The 22,119-nt window shown below is 35.1% G+C and overlaps 1 protein-coding gene across 1 annotated transcript in view; it reads right to left on the reverse strand.

The window, feature by feature from the left end:
• Positions 1–22,119, reverse strand: part of Asxl3 (additional sex combs like transcriptional regulator 3) — a 133,286-nt gene that overhangs the window by 50,700 nt on the left and 60,467 nt on the right. Inside the window, exons 5-7 of the mRNA XM_013014879.1 lie at positions 16,168–16,285; positions 14,979–15,098; positions 3,695–3,858 (exon numbers count right to left, since the gene is read on the reverse strand). Coding sequence (XP_012870333.1) covers positions 3,695–3,858; positions 14,979–15,098; positions 16,168–16,285 — 402 coding nt within the window. The remainder of the gene's footprint in view (positions 1–3,694; positions 3,859–14,978; positions 15,099–16,167; positions 16,286–22,119) is intronic.

Genomic DNA, 22,119 nt, shown 5'->3' on the forward strand with positions numbered 1-22,119 from the left:
CAGCGCCCAGGCCCAGAGTTCAGGCCCCACGACTGGACCCAAAAAACAAACAAACAAAAAAAGAAATGTTTTCCCCACGTATGTAAACCATGGAAACAAGTACCAGACTATCACACAAAGACCCAGGATTAGTAAATTATCATCAAGGGGGAAACATTTTTTAATTCATTAAAATTACTTGTAATTTTGTAACTTCAGTAAAACTAAATCTCAGGACGAATAACCCAATTCATTCCTTTACTTCTTTCTTCTACTTACCTGAACCAATACGTCCCCTTAATGTTTAAGTCAGTTTCAGCTGAATTTTCAGTTACTTGTGAAATGCTTATGAAACTAGATATAACAATGCTTTTTTAAAAAAGAATTAAAAACAAACAGCTCTTTCAAAAAAAAAGGTAGAATGAAATAAAATCAAAACACACCGATAGGTAAACAAAACATCCATAAAAGTTGGCTTAATAACTGTTGGCATAGGTAAGATAAACGAGAAACCCAGCTTGCCCTGTTTTAATGTTCATTGCCATTTGGGTATTTATAAGCTGGACTGAAACAGCAGCATTTGTTGCATTAAATCACCTGTCCCTTTTCAGCTAGGAGGCAGGATGAAGTCCTCTGGGTGGCTCAGATAGAGGAGGAAAGGAAGAAAGAATGAATTCCAAGTTTCTCCCTTTAAAACGCTCACAAATGCCCAGGCCCAAAGATCCTTTTTGTCCTTCCAAATTACCCTAGATAAAATCTCCACTTGCCTTCTCTACCTTTAACAATCCCATCCCATAAGCAATCTATCATTTATTACTACTCAGTCTGACCTGAAACTATGCCTGGAATCCACTCCTTTCTTTTCATTTCCAAGGCCAATGCCCAAGGTCAGACCATTATCTCTTATCTCAACTACTGCAATTGTCTTTCTACCAGTCTCCGTTTTCCCTCAGTCTTTATCATCCTACCTGTCCAATCCCTCATTCACAGGGTTACTGGCTTCTAAAAGAAAATAAGAATTCTTTTATTTATCCTGGGATCTTCTTGTCCCCTCCTATATCCAGATACTAAAGTGTCTGTACATGCCACTTTCCATTTGAAAAATCTTTGATGGTGCCCCCTGGCTTCAGGAAAAGCTCAAAGAGCTTAGCCTGCCACCAGTGTAGATCAATGATATCCAAGCACTCTCCCTTTACAGGCTGTCAGTCACTCTTCTCGTGTGTATACAGAATAAGTCTTCATAAATGCCTTGACCTCTTTCTCTCTTTCCAGGTTCAACTTAAACATTCTCTGCTATATAAAATCTTCCCTAATACCATATCCAAAGTATGTTTCTTCATTTTCTACACCTGAGTACTTTACTTGTACTTCCATGTTGAATCTTATGTGAATCTGTCACACACTTAATTTGGTGTAGACACAACCAGTTATTAAACTTTCCCAGTAGTAGGCAAAGTAAATTATACTTCACAATGAGGTTCTTACTCCCAAAATTGGTTCTTCTAGTCTCTGTATTTAACAAAGCAAACAACTCTTAATACATGCCTGGTAAATATTTCTTGAATAAATAAATAATTTCCCGAGGGATTAAGTGTTTGAGGATGGGATGGGTATTGTGCTTTATTGATTTGTATTCCTTACAGTGGCTAAAAAAAACTGCATGTGAATACAATATTAGGCTAACAATCTGGTGTCCTGAGTTAATGAATCTTTGCTTAAGTTAAGGAAAATCTGTCATCTCTTTATGCCCCCAAAATATGAGTAGTTTGTATATCCCACAATTTATTCCATGAGTTAGATAAAAATTATAAACAAGATAAACACAGAAGTGGGAGTACAGACTGTAGAAGCTAATAATTCAAGCCTGCCCAAATATTTTCTTAACACCTGAACTCTAATTAAATAAGCTTATAATCACAGTTAGGTCTCCATAGCTCTGTCTATCTCTTGCTTCAAGGATTATATGACAAAATGTAAAATTACTACCACTGGAGGTGAAAAATGAGGAGAGAAAAGTAATGTTGACTGCAATTTTGTGGTCTGCCCCCTTCGCCCCCATCTTTGATTTCAATGCTAACTCCAAAGTCCTCTTATATCTCCTTTGAGAATAAGTGAAATAGCTTACTAAGTATTATTTCCACTTTCATGTTTCTAAACCCTAACCTCCCCTTTCCAAACACTTTCCTTTAAAAGCATCAGTCTTACTGCATTTTAACTCTTTTAAAAAGCCCTTAGGACTTTGTATTGTAGACAAGAAAGAATACTGTTCAGTCTTAGACTTCACACCCAATGAATCTTTGAAAATCTAGTTCCAACAGAATTGATGACACTGTTGTGTCTGCAACCCAAACTTCTACCAAATAAGTTTTGATATCCTGTTACTTTTCCATGTTATTGAAATTCTGCCTGTATCTCAAGGCTTAATTTAAGAAGCTTTAATTTGTCTCTAACATTTTCTTTGCATGAAAAAAGTAAATTTTTCTTCATGTTTTCTCCCTCTGGGCTGACTTGTTTCTATTTCATATTTTAGTTGTTTAACAAATCTATAAGTATCCAACTATAGCCTGTTTCACTTCATTCCATAGGACTTCTTATGTAAATTTCCTGTCTTTCCATTATCCTGAAGTATCTAAAACATACCATATTTACATAATATTTGAGCAAATTTTTATTGGATAAATGCAAATTTCCAAATATAAATATATTTGAAATCAAAATAAACTTTTAAAAAAATGTGTCCAATAATCACTACTCAAAGCCCTACACGGGAATAACAAACTATGCTGGTAAAATGTAAATATTTATGAAAGGAGCCTGGTAAGTTAGTAGAAAACAGAATCAAATAAAAAGCTAAGAAAACTTATTTAAAGTAATATAGAAATATTGACTTAGTCTTGACTACATCAATGTTATACCTATTACTTCAAACCACAAATTCTGAAGTCTACACATATTAAGCTCATCAATTGGAAAAAATACACAGTGTCAAAATTTGCTAATAGAAGAATCACAGGAGACTGTTTCTAAGAAATCACTTAATATATTTTTTGAAAATTAATATAATTTGTCTATGATTTTTTTCTCCTCTTTTTTTCCTAAGGAAACAACTTTAGAAGATGATTGATGCCTGCTATTATGGATCTATATTTATATTTCCTTATTTTAGAAGCTTTTCAAAAACATACTTAAAGCATTTCCAGTTATTCTAAAAGGAAAGATAAAAGGTGATTATTTATAGGCAATCATATTGTGATGATAGATGCTTAGATAGAAAATGCAAACATAAATTTTAAATGCCTTTGAAAAGAGTTGAGGATAAAACCATTTACATAATTTCTTAGAAACCCTGGGTTTTTATTACTGAATTTATATATTCCCTCTGGGTGAGGAAGCAGCTACTTCAAAGATTTATTTGATTTGTAGAATGTATGATGTCTTTGTTTTCTATTCCCAATTCAGAAAGGTTTATCCTTTGCAATTCTGCCATACTTTACTGTTTTTAAATTTTGGGATGGGGTTCACAGAAATTTCAAATTGTTTCTGTTTTCGCAAGCTAAACACATGAATGATGTCAATAATTATTTAGAGATAAATAAGTTAAGTAAATGTACTACATTATTACAAAACAGTCCATTTAGATATTGGTCATCTTGAATAATATAACTGCCATAGCACAGCTCATAACTGATACCAAATGTCTAAAACTTCTACTTACCTGCCTATCCACTTCAGGAAGCAAAAGCAGTAGGTATTGCTGAAAATGCTGAGGTAAGGAAGCAAATGTATGTTTATTTATTAATGCCCTCAAGTTAGTGTTGACAAGAATAGATCCTGGGGTTTCTATGTCAATGTCCTCAGCTTTGGTCCATTTCAAGTGTCCTGTGATGAACAAGCAAGAGGTATGGATTTACTATAGATCGAGGCAAAAGCACATGCACACTCTTGTATACATATATATTGAACACATATATTCAATAATATGTAATTCTATCCCTTTGATTTTCAGAAAAGAAACCCACAGGTCTCCTTTAATTAAGCTTGTGTCTGGCCTTAGTTATTAGATAGTACTCAATATCTTCTAATTTTTTAATTCAAACTAGCATCAGCTATCAATAAGGACTCATTCTGATTATGAACTTCTAATCGATCAGAAGTTTAAGAAACACTTTGGAAATAAAACAGCAATAACTACAACTTACAGAAAATCTCAGGTTCCATGACAAAAACAACAGGGTACTGTTGATTTTATTTTCATTTCTGCTTTTCTTAGAACTGAGGATCAAAGCCCTTAAGGTCTCACATATGTCAGGCATGTTCCTTCCCACTCAGCTCCAGTCCCAACATAGTGCTGTTTAATTTTAATAGACATCCTGCTAGTAGCAGAATTCAGTTTTTCCCAGTTTTCATGACATCACTAAATACCCAGTCATTTCAGATGTTTCCTATTCAGGGTATTTTGAAAAAAACAAACTACGCTCTAAGGATATTTTCAGAATTCAAGGCAGGTTGGAACTCCAATAGAACATCACATGTAGATTTTACAAGTGAAAATAATGAAAAACAAGAAAATAACCGAGCATCAGACAGTTGATACATACAACAGAAGAGTGACTATTCTCTGTTACTTGACCTAAGAGAACTGCTGGATGGTGATTATAAAGAATGTTGCAAATCAGAGGTTAGAAAATTATGGCCTATGAGCTATGTCTGCTCCACTGCCGATTTATTGTTAAATAAGGTTTTGGTAGACTGGAGTTGTGCCCAGTTGTTTATACTGTCGAGCTCTTCTTTTGCAGTACAATGCACAATTGCAGAATTGTGACAGAAATTGAATAGATTGCAAAAACATATAATATTTAATGTCTAGTCCTATACAGATAAAGTTTGCTGAACATTAAAGTACCTGAACTTAGAAGAAAAATTGAGAAAAAATAAGACAAGACATTGTGAGAAAAGAATGGTCAAATTTTTGACACTACAAGATAGGATAGCTAGAAATGAACGTTTCTGTTTTAATTTTTTTAAAAAATAGAGTTAAAAGACACAGGGAAGGAAGAAATGATGGAACGATTATGACACAGAGTTGATAAAAATAGGTAGAATATAATATAAAATAAAGAATAGGATAGAAGTGCAGGGATTGTAACGAGTAGTCAGAATGGATATCCACAGGAGTTTAAGAAAGACGAAAAAGAGGAGGGAAGAGGGGCAAACCTGAATATTATTGGCTGACATATTTTGAAATAAATTTTATTATCTTTAAGTAGTTGAACAAAGGTGAAGCCATTTCACAAGGCAGTTTAGGAATACCGTGTATTTGGGTCAATTTCACCCCTTTCGGCATTCTCATCCAAACCCTCCCAAACCACTCCTTCCCTCTCCTGTCTGCCGAATTTTTAGGTTATGTGTTGATTTTTTGGCCGCTTAACAGTTTGTGTATACAAGGCATCTTAATCTTAATCTTCACCCGGCTTTGCACTACTTCTCCACTCTTCTCAATGGATTCTTGTCTGCAGCCTACCACCTTTGCTCTTTCTTCTTTGCTCCTCCTTACCTGTTCCCAAATAATAGACTACACCAAACCTCAAGAAAGTAAAATACCCATTCCTCCATCCTGATGAATTAACATCTCTAAGCGTTAAAAATCGAAAGAATATCTTAGAATTCTTTTGCATACAACATCTTCAGAAATTACAATTAGGACAGCAACTTTTTCAAATGAGAGATGACAGCAGAAGGTCTTCAAAGGGCCCAGAGAAAATAAAATGAGTGTAAATTTATAATGGGTTTGAAAACTAAGACTCTCACAGTGGCAATGATACAAAAACGTTTAAACATCCAAAATCATTTCAGTCTCCAAAACTGAAAGTCTATTCTTGAGAACCTTGCTAAAATAACTACTAGCAGATCTTAACCAATGGAGAAATTTCCTCAGAGAGGGAATTACAGGGTTATAGAAATAATGAAAACCTAAAAGATGAATAGATATGAGTTGGTCCAAACAAATGTTAACAGTAAAAATAATCCCCATGCATGACTAAGGAGAAGTTAAAGTGAAAAACAAATGTTTAACAATCATAAAGTGGGAAAATGTGATTGAAATGAGACCACCATAAAATCCCGATATTTAAGAGACACTGGTATGGTTTCTACTTTGTTAAGATTCTATAGGTAGCCTTGGAAAAATAGAAAAGGAATTATGATGTCCAGATAAATGGACTGAAGCAAAATCTAGTAATACAGATGACAGAAATAAAAGAAAAAAAACATAATCACAATAAATGTAGGTGGGGTTTTATAATAGAATTAAAAATTTAAAAACCTAGTTATATGTGTTTTCAAGAGATATACTTAAAAATTACTTGGAAATAAAAAATAAAAGGGAAACTAAGAAACACCCACTAGAGAGTAGAAACAATACAAAGCAATTTCAAAAGACTAGTATCAGACAAAATAAAGAAAAGGGAGGGTAAGCTTGAACAGAGTACATTATAAGCATCTGTGAAAATGTAACAATGAGATCCCTGTCTATATATAAGCTTCACTAATACACAAAATAAGAATGAGCATTCCATATATGTATGAGAAATAATCACTGGAAATACAGCTTTTACCATGTAGACAGTACAATCTTGAAGTATAAAATTGAGAAAACCACAAAAAGAAATTGGCATCATAATGCTAGGTGAAAATCTTAACATGTATTACTGAAAACTAATGAGATTTTAGGATTGCCTGCGATACACAAGGATTTTAACAGCTCAGTATTTTGATTTGAACTCAGGGACTCCTGCTTGCTCAGCTTGCTTGCCTGACTAGCACTCTACCATCTGAACCATGCCTCCAGCCCTGTTTTGTTTGTTATTTTGGTATGAAGTCCTGTTTACTTTTCTGCCCAGGCTGCATCTGAAGAGCAGTACTTGGGATATTAGAATCCTGTGTAGCTAGGAATACAGGTGTCATCCATTGGTGCCTGGTAGTAATCACTCTTGATTCAGTGAATTCAATACAATGTACAGCTCTGTGGCATTAGATAAAAAACAAACTTTTTGTCATTATTTTAGGGATACTAAGGAAAATTTCACAACTGACTGGTGAATCTAAACAAAGAAAAATTCATCTCTCTGCTGACAAGAGAGAGTCTGGTATCCTACCACAGAAAACAGTAGTTCTTCAATGCTTCACACATCTATAATATATTTAGAAATTCACAATATTTGTAAGCTGGTTGCTGGTGGCTCATTAACCCTAATTACTTGGGTCTAGGGAGAGAGGCTGAGATGGAGATGGATCATGGTTTAAGGCCAGACTGGGCAGAAAAGTTCATGAGAGCCCTTCTGAACAGAGATCAGTATGGGGTGATGCATACCTGCTATCCTACCTATGACAGAAGCTAAATAGCGAGAGACTTGCCAGGTATATACAGAGTATACCAAGTGAAGAAAAAGGCTGAAGGTGGTGGCACTCAGCAATAGACCACCCGTCTATCTATCATGAGGCCCTGAGTACAAACCCTAGCACCATGTTTGCAATTACTTCATAAATTGGGGGTGGGGTGGGGAATGTAATGTAAATGATAATGCCAAAACTAGTGAAATGTTGTTGTTCAACCAGGTTTTAAAGTATATTGTATAGATAAGAGTAGAAAAAATGATTAAAAATTACAAAGGTTAACTCTTCAGGTCATGATGTTAATCAATTAGTCAAAGCAAAAAACTAAGAAAGAGGGAAAATGTAAGAATATATATTTACTCAAAACTAAAGAATTAATATTACCAACCATAAAAGAATTGAATTTAACAACTGAACTTATAGAGTTCAATTTTAATTCTAAAAATTAAACTAACAGACTAGACATTCTTTGTAAGAGATGGAGCAAATATTAAATAAGCATACTTTATAATCTACTTTTAAATCTGTATACACTTGTAGATTTTAAAGAAAAGAATATGTTATTGAATTTCACCAATTTGAATCCAAAAAGTTTATTATTTTCCAAATTTAACTTAAAAATTGAGAACATTAGACAGATGCTAGTGGCTTATGTCTTTACTCCTGGTTATTCAAAAGACTGCAACCCAGACAAGGCAAATTTGTGTAAATTTTTAAAACAGAAATCAGCCAGGCACTGGTGGCTTGCTTGTAATCTTAGCTACTCAGAAGGCTGAGATCAGAGGTCTGTGGTTCAAAGCCAGCCCAGGTAGGAAAGTCCATGAGACTCCTATCTCCAATTAACCACAAGAAAATCAAAAGTGGTGCTGTGGCTCAAAGTGGTAGAGTGCTGGCTTTGAGCAAAAGAGCTCAGGGACAATGTTCAGGCCCAGAGTTCAAGCCCAATGACCACCACCACCATCAACAGCAACAACAAAAGAAAGAAAGAACAACAAAAGAAAGAAAGAAAGAAAGAAAGAAAGAAAGAAAGAAAGAAAGAAAGAAAGAAAGAAGTGGGTAATTCTACTACAAATACAGCTTAAGTTATCAGTAACTCTAAAGATGAACTTAATGCTATTGAAGGACTTTCTTGACCTTTTATCTGGAAGTCTCTCAATATTTTATTTTGTAGAGTGTCCAGAGAAGTTGTTAGGAAGAAATCTTAAGTAAGTTTATGCCCATGTAAGGACAGTATTAGAAAAATCTATTTTTCAATTTTATTTATGAACACAAAGGTAAATCAACTTAAGTCAATTTGATAAGCATACTAGTGCCTGTTAATTCAATTAGTATTTTTCTGTATGATAGAAGTACTGCATACATACACACAAGCAAAAAACAAACAAAAAAATCCCTGAACCTCACTTGAAAAAAAAGGGAAAGAATTAGGAAGCAATTTTTTCTCACTATGAGATGCTATGGCAAAATCTACAGAAATATTTGCAAAAAATGTAAATTATTGAAAATATATGCTTTGTGAAAATCAAGACTTATGTTGTTACTATTTAGTATGGCAAGAAAATCTTTAAGAATAACACAGGGCAAAAAAAAGAAGCATTAGAGAAGCTCCTGGTCTTTTATGATAAAGCCAAATGAAGATATATTTCTAACATGTCCACCTAGGCAAAATAATATATTTTATAATTTTGGAATGAAGAGCAGATGAACTAAATTTGTTGTTACAGAGAACGTTTAATTCCATTTTAATTATCCTTACACAAGTACTCTTAATTGGCTTAAGAATAATCCAATTATGTATGATTGTTTCATCTCATTAAAGCTAGTACTTCTTATTTCCCTACAGTATCCAGAAAAGGAAAAAGATGTAGTCATTTTAGTGTCTAATTCCCAGACACTTAACCTAGAGGGTCTCTGGTAGCTTAGGTAGGGCAAAGATCCAGGAGAAGCAACAACTGCCAAATTGCCAAAATAAGAGTCAATGGTCTACAAGAGAACTCATTTCAGGATTTAATCTGAGGGGAATGTATTCAATAAAGGTCAGACTAATTCTTTGTTGATTTGGATAGAGGAAGTTCTGGGCTCTGAATTCTGGAGTACTTCATTCAGGGTAGTCTGTTGGCTTTAAGACTTTAGGGGAAGAAGGCATACATTAGACAAACCAAGCAGACAAGGGGAATAGCTCAAATACAGATTTCAAAACCAAAGCATTCTTTACTGTCGCAGAAAAAGTGAAAAAAACAATCCTAAAACAGAACTCACAGGAAAGAAATAGGCAAAAAGTGTAACAGGAGACAAGATATATAAATTTGACATAAGCAATGTGAATCAATGCAGTCTTCACAAATGAAGAAATGCATAAAAATTGTAACAGAGTATTGAATCTATAAAATATAGGACAAGGGTTAAAGAACTTAAAACATTAGGTCTAAACAAATAATATAAATGTTATCAATATTAATGTTTAAAAGTTAATTGATGAAACATGATGATACAGAGATTGTAAAGATAATTATTTCCTTATCTTTCATAATTTATTTTCCAGAACTGAAACAAATAGCTAAAAATATTCTGTAGGTTCTATTTCAGCTATTTATATTTATAACATTATTGGAGAGATATGAATAGATCTTGTGGTAATGTTTAACAATTTAGGTTTTACTTTTGGTTCTTATTTAGTCTAAAATTAATTAAATTTAGTACCTTTAATTAAAATAGAATGATGGTATAAGATAATCTCTGAGATAGATGTATATTAAGAAATGTCAAGAAATGTTTATAAAACACTGAGATAATAATTTTGGATGAGAGCACGTTGGTTACTCAAATTTCATTTTTACTTTTCTGCCTGGATTTATTTAGAGTCTGGAACAATTTTAAAATGAGCAAAGTTGTAATTCTTTACTACAAAAAGATTAAACCAAAAAAAAAAGTTGGAATGAATCCCAGAAGTTGGGCTCAATGAGGACATTATTAAAACTCCCTCTGAGACATCCACTGGAAGCTTAGATTTGTTTAGCAAGCATTTTTTAAACTCCTACTGTGTGATTGGGTATAAAAGCCTATTTAAAAGCTGGTTTAGGTGAATGACCTTGATCTCAAGGATCTTGAAACTTTATATGGAAAAAAAGTGAAATATTAAAAACACAAAACAAGAAAGAAAGGGATGAATAAGCAGAGGGAATTGAGGGCAGGGAAATGATTCTGTTTGAGAGTCCAATGGTAGATACATGTGATTTTATACTTGTGAGAACCCAACTCCAAAAGTGAATCTTAAGTCAATCATCTGTGTGGTAACATTGTGTGGGTGTAGGTTCTCCAGTTATAATAACAATGTATAACTGTGGTTCAGGATGCTCCTAGTAGAGAAAATTGGTGTTATATGGAAGGAAGATATAAGGGAATTCTATTTCTCCATTTTACTGTGAATCTAAAACCACCTTATAATTCAAGTTTTTTTTTTAAATCAAAAAAGAAAAAAAAGATAAAAGGATGTATCCCTAGGAACTTCTAAAGAGTATTCATCACAAATATATATTGCAAGTGTAAGGACAATGAGATAATAATGTTTCAGGGTTGTCTTAAAGAATTCCACAGGGGAGGTTTTTTGTTTGTTTGTTTGTTTAGTTTTGTCCATTACTAGAACAGAGGAAGAAGACATGAAAAACACTGCTGAGGCAAAAACAAAACGAAACAAAACATGAAAAAACCCAAAACATGTATTCCCAACCCCATTTGCAGACACTCTTACTGTTCATGGTACCAGATAAAGTCTCGGCTGTCAGGTTATTTGGTAGTCTAACATTTAGTGTTATACTAATTGTCAAGGACAGTGATAACAAGAGACGCTCATTAGCACTGGGATTTTACACATCTCCACATCATGCTATCATCCATGCTTGATTTAGAAATGGGATAAAGGACTAGTTCAGCTTTGTCTGATTTTAGTTGATTGTTTATAACGCCATCAGAGAAATACTCTGTTTAGTTTAGAACTACTATGTTTTTCAACTGCGTTCACTCACCCTTTGTTATCCATACTGATTACTGACAGTGTTCAATCAGACAATTACTCTGGAAATGTTCACATATTTTTCGTAACTAATTTTGGTTAACAGCAAAGGAATGAAACAGCTGTATCAACCACAATGGGTTCTTTTGGTGAGTCGAATATTTCTCATAAAAACGTCAAGATTATTATCAGTATTAGAATGACTAAGGAAGGCAAAGGCTCACTATTCATTCTATTTTTCTTCTTTTGATCACTATTATTTGATTGTGTGCGCCAAATACTCTCTAGACAAGGTGGGTAACATAAATGGGCAGCAGAATGCTGTGCTCAGTCCTTCACTGTAGAGTTCTCAGAAAAACACATAGGCCCCACTGTGGCTTAGGTTCCAAGACCCAAGTGAAACCCACACCTTGAGCAGGACAAATTAAGTAATTCTGGAGATCGAGAGGAAGCACTGGTGTGGGGGGAGGGGAGCGATGCAATTAGACGTGATTTTCATTCTACTAGAGAAATCTCACAATGAGAATGAAAAGTTAGACTTACACTTTAAAGAGTAATTTTATTTGCTTGTTTCAGAACTATCCATCTAAATTAGAATAGACTATGGCATTTGTTTAAATTCAGAACAGTTTCAACAGGTACCCCGCCAAGAGAAGGTAAAGAAAGAGATAAGAAGGTTTCCAAAATTTTTTGAGTTTATCATGTGACTCAGGCAAGAGAAAGACAAGTGGAAAAGGCAACTCTCCCATCTGGATGGCTAAGGCTGCGATGTATGGATATTCCTTTGTACAGGTTTACCAACAATGACTTTCTCCAAACACAGGGTCATTTTTATCCAAAGAGATAACTAGCTGAAACTACAGAAAGTGATTTACACAGCCTGACTTTCAATCATTCATTCATTCAACAGTTACTCAGAACACAATAGACAGGAGGCATGTAATTAATTAATTAAGTACCGAGGTCACTGTTCCCAAGAATTTAACAACTTAAAGGCAAAGAAGAAAAACACATTGCACATAAATATGCCTTTTAGAGCACTAAATACCTTGATTCTAATAGAACAGAAAAAAATTCTCTATCTAAATGAGTTGCCACTGTCTAAACAAGTTGTCTGAGGATGATTACATTTAGGTTTCTTTCGTTTTGTTTCCAGTATTCATTTATACTGTTGAGCACATATTGAAAGCTTAATAAATACTTCCGACTTTGCACAAAGTAAGCCATTTCATTCAGCTGTTGGCTACGTTGGTCAGTTAAGTTCCTTCCCAGTAATTTGAGTGATACAGGGTTGTCCAGGAAAGGAAGTTTTACAGCTGCTAGCTCTCCTTTCTTGGGCCACTAGTGAACCTACATTTGAGCACACATGGCAGACCCATCAGGTCATACAATGCTAGGTTGGTCCTCAGTGTGGAATTAAGTTTAGAAGAGTTGGCCTTCAGATTCTACTAAAGATGAACGGACTCAGGCTGTGGAGTTAGATATGTCATGATTTGTTTCTGAGCTGTATCACTTATTAGCAATCTCTTTATTCTTTCTGGCCCTCGATTTCTTGGGCTATAAAATAAAAGGCATTCTTATATTTTGAAGATAGTGTCTGGCTATGTAGTTTAGGCTGGCCTCAAACTCACAGTCTTCCTGCCTGAGCCCCCAGAGTGCTAGGATTATAAGTACATGCCAACATGCCTGACTAAATGAGAAGCTATGTTGTACAAAACTGAAGAAAGAATTAAGTGACAAAACTTAGGCCAAAATGCTTATATTAAATATGGGCAGTGACTCTGGGATTTCATTTATTGTTCCCTCCACTAAAGGTGCATCATTATTTCTACTGCTTTTAGGTTTAACACAAAGCAGCCAAAATACTCTGGTAGCACTAGGCATGCAGGGTTTCCTAAGAACAGAATTGTATAATCAGCCTTTACATTGCTCAGTTTCAGTATATAAAACAAGAGAAATACGCAGTCTCTATCTGCATAAATGTGGACTTCAAGTCATCACCATTCACTACAGGAACCTGGTAACAGTAAGCCATCCTGATTGCCAGTCTTCAGGTTAGCAGAGTAAGGAAGTGGGTAAGGCTTTGTCCTAAATCTTCTCATGCTCACTGTACAGCACTGACTTTTTTGAGGTGGGTAGCAAACAAAGGTTTTTCTAAGTTTTTGAGGTAGGGTCTCTTTATTTATAGCCCAGAATGGCCTTAATCTTACTCTATAACCTACTCTGGCCTAGAACTAAATGATCCTCCTACCTTAGCCTCCTGAGTACTGAGTACTGACAATACAAGCAAGTGTTACTTCACCAGACTTAACAGACTGTTTATGACTACCGCTCGCTTTGTGGGTATAACATGGCATTGTTTTAGAATTGCGTGTGTAAGCACACACAAGCATACACATAGACATTCAGTAAATTATTTATATGTCATTCTCCTATTGTAGCTTTCTGCTTTGAGAGCTACTTATAACACCCAGAAGACGAGGAAAATCCAAGTTAATACTTAGGAACAGATGGTTACATATAAACCTTAGAGATACGCTTTGAGTCAGACAACAACTTAAAAAAAAACCTGCCTAATCCTAGAAATCATGTAAGAGGTAATTATTCTATATTAAAGAATCTAAGTACAAAGTAACTTCTGTTTTCCTGGAATCTCTTCACTAATCATATTTGAAGGCTATTTGATGGTTTCTTTCTGGAATTTAACAAAATGGCAGGCATATAATAAGCAATTCATAACATTTTACCCAAAATTAATAAATCTGTTAAAATCTAATGTGAATTTTATAACAAATTAAATTCCAGAAATAAAACTTGCCTAGAAATTATGTGGCAGAATCAGTAATCAGATCAATAAATTCATAGTTTCTATGGATCAATTTACAAAACATTATACTGATCTGCTTACTATCATTACTCTTCTTCATTTGTGTAATAACTAAAAGACAGAAATGAAACCATTAAGTCCAGCTTATTCAACTAGGCAAGGATGTTGCCAATTATAACGTTTGGTCTAGGAAGCATTTATGTTCTGTCTTCTCAATTCTCATATACTCAAATAAGCGCTGTTTGAAATTACCAAGAAGGAAATATTTAGAAGACCTGGGTGTGCTGGCAAGACCCATGGATTTTACTTCCATCTATCTCACCAGGTCCACACCATTTTGTGGACAGGTACTACTAAATATCTCAAGCAGCACAGACTAAAGGCAGGGTTGTGTCATTGTACCAGGTTCCAATGAGGAAGCTGTTATAGAAAGAATGGTCACTGCCTCTCTGTACTTTCCCCATATAATATATTCCAATGAAATGAAGCTGAGTTGCCCAGATAAAACACTGAACACTAAAACAGAATCATACATAGGCAGGTCATAATTTGAGTACACATTTTATTTTAAGTCTGTTATCTACCTTCTACTGAAGCTAAAATCTATTGAATTTTATCTACAAGGTTTCACTTATTCAGCTTCCTTTTTCATTGAAATAAATGGATATTTTCATTTCTTTGCTTAATCACTAAAAAAAGTTATGCAAACATTTCCCATTTAAAAAAAAATCCCTCCAAAATATGAAATCCTAGGGCCTTCTGGACACTTACCTAAACCAGACTTTTTTAATCGTTTTAAGTGCTGACTTGTTTGTCTTCCAGTTGGAGATTTTTGCCCATGTTTCATTTCTTTATCTGAACTGTCTGCTTCACCATTTTTAGATTCAGATCCTTAAAAAAAGGAAATAGTTATTATGCCATTATCTTCTTCTCACTGTCCTTGAAAAGAAAAATCTAAAATTGTTTTAAGAACTGTAGATATAATCTTTTCCCCCCTAACAGTTAATATACTACCTTTGGCTACAATCTGATTCCCCTACTGGATATAAAGAGAACAGCCCAATAAATCAATCAAACAGGACAAAAAGCAAGAACAGATGGCCTAATAGCAGAGTCAAAAACGCATTCAGCAATCTGATAGCTTTTAAAAGAAATAGAGTCAGATCTTTTGTAAAAAAAAAAAAAATCATGAATAAGCTTGAACAATGCAGTGACATTTAGAGACGATGCTAGACAGAAACAGAACGATGAAGGAAGAGGAGGAGGGTTGTGAAGAAAGGGAGAGATTAGACCTTTATAAATAACTTTACGTTGAAGAAGGAACAGAAAATGCAAGCATTAATCTACAATAAATAGGATGGTACACAGCTGATAACGTGACAGGAGGTGAATTAGAAGAAAAGGTCAGAGCTGCACTGAGGTGAGAAGAATGTTGCTAGAACACACAAACTAATAAAGGATTCAGGATTTTGCAGCACAGGACTGACAAACAAATTCACACTCACGAAGAGCTGCCTTTGATGGAGTTACACATCAGCATGTGGTCCACATTTAGAGCTGAACATTCGAACCAAAGCTAAAGCAGCAACAACTAAATCTATCTAACCTTGTCGTACATTTTCTCACACCTCCTGACACTAGCAAATGAAGTCATTTGATGATGAGCAAGCTGGTGTCTTTTATATTAATAAGAAAATCTGTAAAATGTTCTATATTTTTGAGTCACTGAAAGAGTTGAAAACATTTTAAAAAAAACAGAGCAGAACTCAAGTGGAAGTATTATTCAGTTTCAGGAAAAAAAGAAAAAAAAATACAACATCTCAAAAAAAACAGAGCAGAACTCAAGTGGAAGTATTATTCAGTTTCAGGAAAAAAAGAAAAAAAAATACAACATCTCTCTCCAGGAGGAAGGCTCCTCCAGAAAGAAACTGGCCAAGCATACAATATTTTAGCTGTTTACCTGAAGGTGAATCTGACTGCTCATCAGACACCTTTAATGGTGTCAAAACAACACGAGGAACAGTCTTGTTTACCATCATTGAGACTCCATTTCTTCTTTTCTGCTGCTGCCTCAAAGCCTATAAAAAATGATAATAAAATATCACATGAAAAGGTAGCCACAATAATTTCTCATGATTGAATTAAATGATCCACTTGCCCATCATTAACTAGAACCTCTTAAGAGAACTTAAATTCCACAGAGCTCTTAATTTGTCAGGATTCACCCTCGTGCCATTTTTTTCCCTTCAAAAGCATTAAATGGAGCTTTGGCAAAAGAGCATAAGTCTGAGACCATTTGCAGTAAAATTCTGACAGCAGAGCATCACTTTCTGGTTTATTCTACCTTAGCGGTGTGGCTTGAGAGCCCATGGAATCTGAAAGCATGACTCCCAAGTAAAATAAATGTAAAATAAATGTTTCAAAACCAGGATGAAAATACATGTGTCTGCACTTCTCATGCAGGTGCGCCGTCTCCTGTGCGCTGCTCCGTCAATCAGTTAACACCGAGTGTCATCAGTATGTACAGCATGTAAGAACTACTGTATTGATGCATTCGCTCAGCCGTGGGGAGCACTGCACAAAATCACTGAACATGGCAGGAATCATTTATTTCTGTGAAGGGAATCAGTCCTAATCTTGGAAACCTTGCAGCACTTGGCTTCTGTCTGCTTGACTTTGGGCATTAACCTTCAGAACACGAACATGACAGCATTTGGGCAAATCCAAGAATAATAATAAAAAAAACATATAAAAATAAATCTCTCTAAATGGGAGTGTTTTGTGTTAAATAAATGAACTGACTGTGGTGATGATAATGTAATAAGAGACATTTAAAAGTTTTGAAATACAGCTTTATCTAGCTGATTGCTTAATGCAGAAAATTACCTGTAATAAAAAAGAAAGGTCTGAAGCACTACAGAAACAGAAGACCCATTAAATTCACAGTCACAGGAATGCTAAAATTCCCTCAAGAGGTTAAAAGGCTGGCCTCAGACAGTCTAAAACATTTTAATTCCTGGTTTCTGTGTAATTCCTACCAATTTTACAACATTTCAGTTACTTGATTAATGTCCTTTGACTAACCGTTGTCAGAATGTCTTGAAATATTACATTGGCTGTACATTCCCTTGCTGTCAAAAACGATGTCCTGTTATTTGCACAAGGTATTAGCTGTATGTTCAACTTGTTGACCATAAGATTTACCAATCAAATAATTACAGAAGTGAAAAATTAAATACCACTTAAATGAGAAAAGGAAAATTCAGATGAGAATTAAAGCCAGATGAGAAATGAAAGGGTTGGAAAACCTACTATAAATTATGTGTCTTCTAATGATAACACTAGACATATTTCCTTTGATTCTTATTTTATAGCATTTTATAAAGTACCTGACAATATGGGAGGACCACAGATATAAAGATTAACATGATCTATTCTTCAAACCTTTAGCCTTTTCTCAATAATAAATTTAATGAGAGCATATGTGCTATAAAATATTTAAGACATTTATTTTTTCCTCAAGGCATAGACATAATCGCACATAAATTGTGTGCATGCTTGCATAAATCTCTCTAGTCTTGGATAAGAATGAAGACCCTTTGAAGATTTCAATCTAACAATCCAATAATACAACAGAATGAAGCAACACAAGGCTTTAACTTACGTTAAGGCCTTCTTTGTTCACTGTGTAAAACTTCACAAGAAAATAAAGGCTATGCCTACTGTAGTCAATTTTTAAGGGTATGCACACACATATGAAGTTAGAGGATTTATTTTACAAATATTGGTTAAGGAATATATATATATATATATATATATATATATATATATATATATATATATATATATATATATATATATATATATATATATATATATATATATATATATATAACCAGTGGCCTAGAATCTGAAATCAAAAGTTAAAGATTTTCTTTTTGGGAGTGTTAGTGCAAACTATGGTGGTAAACTAAAGCTACTAAAATATTGTAATAGATTTCTAGAGCAGAGAAAACTCTACTGATAAAAAGTTAGCAATAAGAAGGAAAACCACAATAGAAATAATAACTTCTATAAATAGGCATTTTCTACTCAGAAAAGCCAAACAATATTTCTCTACACAATATTTCCTTTTATTTTTTACTGTTATTGTAAAATGTGGTGAGCACGTAATGAGTACATTTCTTTTTGAGCAGTGTCACCTCTACCTTTTTTGCTCCTCCTGACCCCCTACCTCACAAGGTGTATAGTTCATTTTCAACATAGTGTCTGATGAGTATTACTGCTACATTTGTTCATCATTTGTCCCAACATTTCTGTGCTCCCTCTTCCTTCTCCAAAACAGATAAACTTACATACAAGACAAAAGATACAGAAATCATAACCAGCAACAATGGAGAGGAAAAAAATTACAACAACAACAAAATAAAAACCCTTGTTTCCACTTCTTGGAGTTCATTTCGATAAACATCATTTTATACGGTCATATGCACATCACTATTGAGGCTTTACATAATATTTTTTTAAGAAAGCACTGAACTGTACCACTGTCCTTGCAGATGGTTAAAGCTAAACACTAGGGGCTGGGAAGGTGGCTCAATGGTAGAGTGGTTGCTTTGCATGCATGAGGCATGAGGTTCCTCAGCTACCACATCAGCAGAAAAAGCCTGAAGTGGCACTGTGGCTCAAATGGTAGAGAGCTAGCTTTGAGCTGAAGAGCTAAGGGACAGCACCCAGGCCCAGAGTTCAGGACCCACAACCAACAAAACAAACGAACAAAAACAACAACAACAAAACTAAACACTAATCATATAAGAGAAATAATTAGTATCTGAAAACTCTGTTTTGCTGTCAAAAATAAACATATTAATTCCTTTTTTTGGAATAAGTACACTTGTAAAAAAACCGGGAAGTGTCTGTTTTCTCTGACACTAATAGTATAAGGAAAGCAAAAGATTTCAGGTAAACTCAGTGTGCCAGGATTTGGTCACCAAAAAGACAAAAGAACATATCTTGATTTTATAATCTAGAGGCAATCACTTCATACTGAGCCTGTGGCTGCCTTGAAGAGTCCAGTTTGCTTTCCAGGAAGTAGAACTCAGTGGACACTGGACACTGGGAGGTCGGAACATCAATGGAAGGAGAAAACCCAACATTGCATTCTCCATGGAGATACTAGGATAGTCATGCTTTTAGGTCCAAGGTACTTGGTGACACTATAAACAATAGCACCTGGACACTGCTCCTGTCCACTAGGCTCCTGGTCTCTGGTGGTGGGCCATGAACTCTGCAAAGAAAGATTTTTGCTTATGTAACTTTATTCCTATAACTATGAGCATATTAACCATTTAAGCTTTCACTGAAAGTTTCCTTTTCATAGTCCTTTAAAAATAAAAATAAGAAAGCATGAAAGGTCCTTTGTGCCAGGTTGTCTGAGGGATAAGAACAGACTAAGACTAAAGTGAGCAGAAATGCATATTCTGATTCTGAAGGGCAGCTTCAACTTAAGAGAAGCATCAAATCTAGATTGAAGTGATTGATTGATTGATTGATTGATAGAGCAACACTAGGGACTGAAGCCAAGCTTCTGCATCTGAGGCTGTCCTGTAACTTGTGAGCCTTGAACTCTCCAATCTTCCTGAGTGCTGGGATTGAAGGTATGTATACCACATATGCCTGGTTCCATTCTTAAATTTTAGGTGAGTTTTCCTGTTTTAAATAATACATCAGAACAAATGGCTATTCCTTAAAAATGTATCAGAACAAGTGCATATACCACTGGGTGAGTTTCAGCCAGTGGGCAGCAATGCTTGGTATAACTGACATTTCTCACCACCCAAATGAGGGAGTCTGCATCAATATGGGTGTTAAAATCCTTCTGCTCTAAGGTGGTATGGAGGAAATGGGGCCATGGCAGAGCTCTCTAAAAGTTGTGCATGCAACTAAGAAGGCTGTTCATTGAGAGAAAGATTGAATTACCTGTGCAAAGCTGGTTATGTCACCTGTCCTTGTGAAGCTGAGCCAATAGAGTGAGCAAGGTATGTAAAATAAAAAGCAAATGTACAGAACAGGTGTACCACAAAGTAAATACTCAATAAGTGCCATTGTCTTATTCACATATTGTATCTACACCATAACAAATACAGATTATGATAGCAAACTCCATTATCCTGAAAATCAATAGCAGTGACCAGAAAAAGATTTTTTAAATTATTTCATATTTTACTGAAAAGAAACTCAGGAGAGGATCTAAAGAAGGGGGAGCCCAAAAGGGCCTGTCTCTGGGGGTAACAAAGGTAATTTGTCATTACCAGCAATGAGAAAACTGTGGTCCCTACTCAGTGAAAGAAGTTGTATCAGAACTTGTATAGCAAAAAGGATCTTTGGGAGTTCAGGAAATAGAACAGAAGCTAGAGTGGCCATAAACAAGGGCTAGGAAGTCACAGAGATGGCAAAATCCTCCCCCAAATGGTGGTCACAGGCCACTAGGCAACAAGGAACTGAGGTTCACTGAATGGGTAGGCCTTCACCTCAGGCTTCCCGCACTGCGGTACCTTTCTTACGCACCAGAGATGTGAGAGAGGCAGAGCAAAGAGGAGGTAACAAGGAATTTTCAACCATGGTCTTTTATGACTTTATTCCGTTTTTTTTAAATTAGATTTCACTGTATGAAATGCGCTGCATCCTAAACCTGGACAAATTTCTTAATTATTCCAGTCAGCTTGAGGTACTCCTTTAAATAGGTATAAGCCTTCCTTTGTATTACCCTTCCTTCTATACACTCTTCTCTTCTTTGTCCAAATGGTATATTTCCTCAGCTACTTCAAGTCTTTGTTCAGAACTATTTCCACACTATATTTTTCTCCCCTACAACCTATTCTGCTTTCTTTTCTCATCATGGACTTTTAACCTTCTGGTATACTGCACAATGTCATGTCCCTATTCAGGAAGGTAGATACAGGCCCTACAAAAGACATGCACGTTTTGTTCTCTTTTGTTTACTGAAATATCCTGACTATATAGGAGAGCTTCTGGCATATATGCATTATTCTGGAAATCACTATCACATCAGAATGAAAACTTTGAAAATTATTTATTCATTTATCATTTCAAAGGCAGAAATCAGTATGGGACTAGACATAATTTGTTTTCTTCTTCTAATAGGGATTTTACATATGCTTGGGTCAATTTCCTTTCCCAGCTGGACAGCATTTCATGTAGAATATAGAGCTGCTTGAGTCCTCACTGTGTATTTGTGTACAATCTCATTTCCAGGTTTGAAATCATGAATTAGCCACACCTAAGACTCGGGTGAGAAACTTCACATTGGAGAAGGGATTTTTGGCCTTTCCTCTTTCTTCATCTCCTATCATTAAAAAAAATTATCATGCTGTCTATGATAAGGAAAGATAATGGGAAATAAGAAGAACAGGGCATTTTTTTTTTTGTTGGTGCTGGGGACCTGGTATTGGTAATCTGGTATTGAATTCAGGGTATCAGGCAGTAATTCTACAATTTGAGCTGTGCCTCCAGCTCATTTATACCTGGTTGTTTTCAAGGTAGGGTTCGGTCTTATGCTGGGTGGAATATGATCCCCCTTGTACTTCCCTGTGTTACTGGATAAAAGCTATGCCACTATACTCAGTCATTGTGCTTCCCCCACGGCTGTAAGAACAGGTGTATTACACCCAACCACAGCTTGACATGGAGTCTTGGAAACTTTCTTGCCTGAGTTGGCCTCATACCATGATCCCCCAATATATGCCTTTCAAGTAAGTGGCTAGGATTACAGGACTTGAGCTATTTCATTATGCTAGAAATTTTATCTTAACAAGAACCTTCAGTCTCATAACATCAGACTAGCAATTAGGTGCTAGTTTTGTTGTTGTTGTTTGAATCAAGGGTCTATCAA

The sequence above is a fragment of the Dipodomys ordii genome, unplaced genomic scaffold (assembly GCF_000151885.1).
Source record: "Dipodomys ordii isolate 6190 unplaced genomic scaffold, Dord_2.0 Scaffold25, whole genome shotgun sequence".
Taxonomy (NCBI): domain Eukaryota; kingdom Metazoa; phylum Chordata; class Mammalia; order Rodentia; family Heteromyidae; genus Dipodomys; species Dipodomys ordii.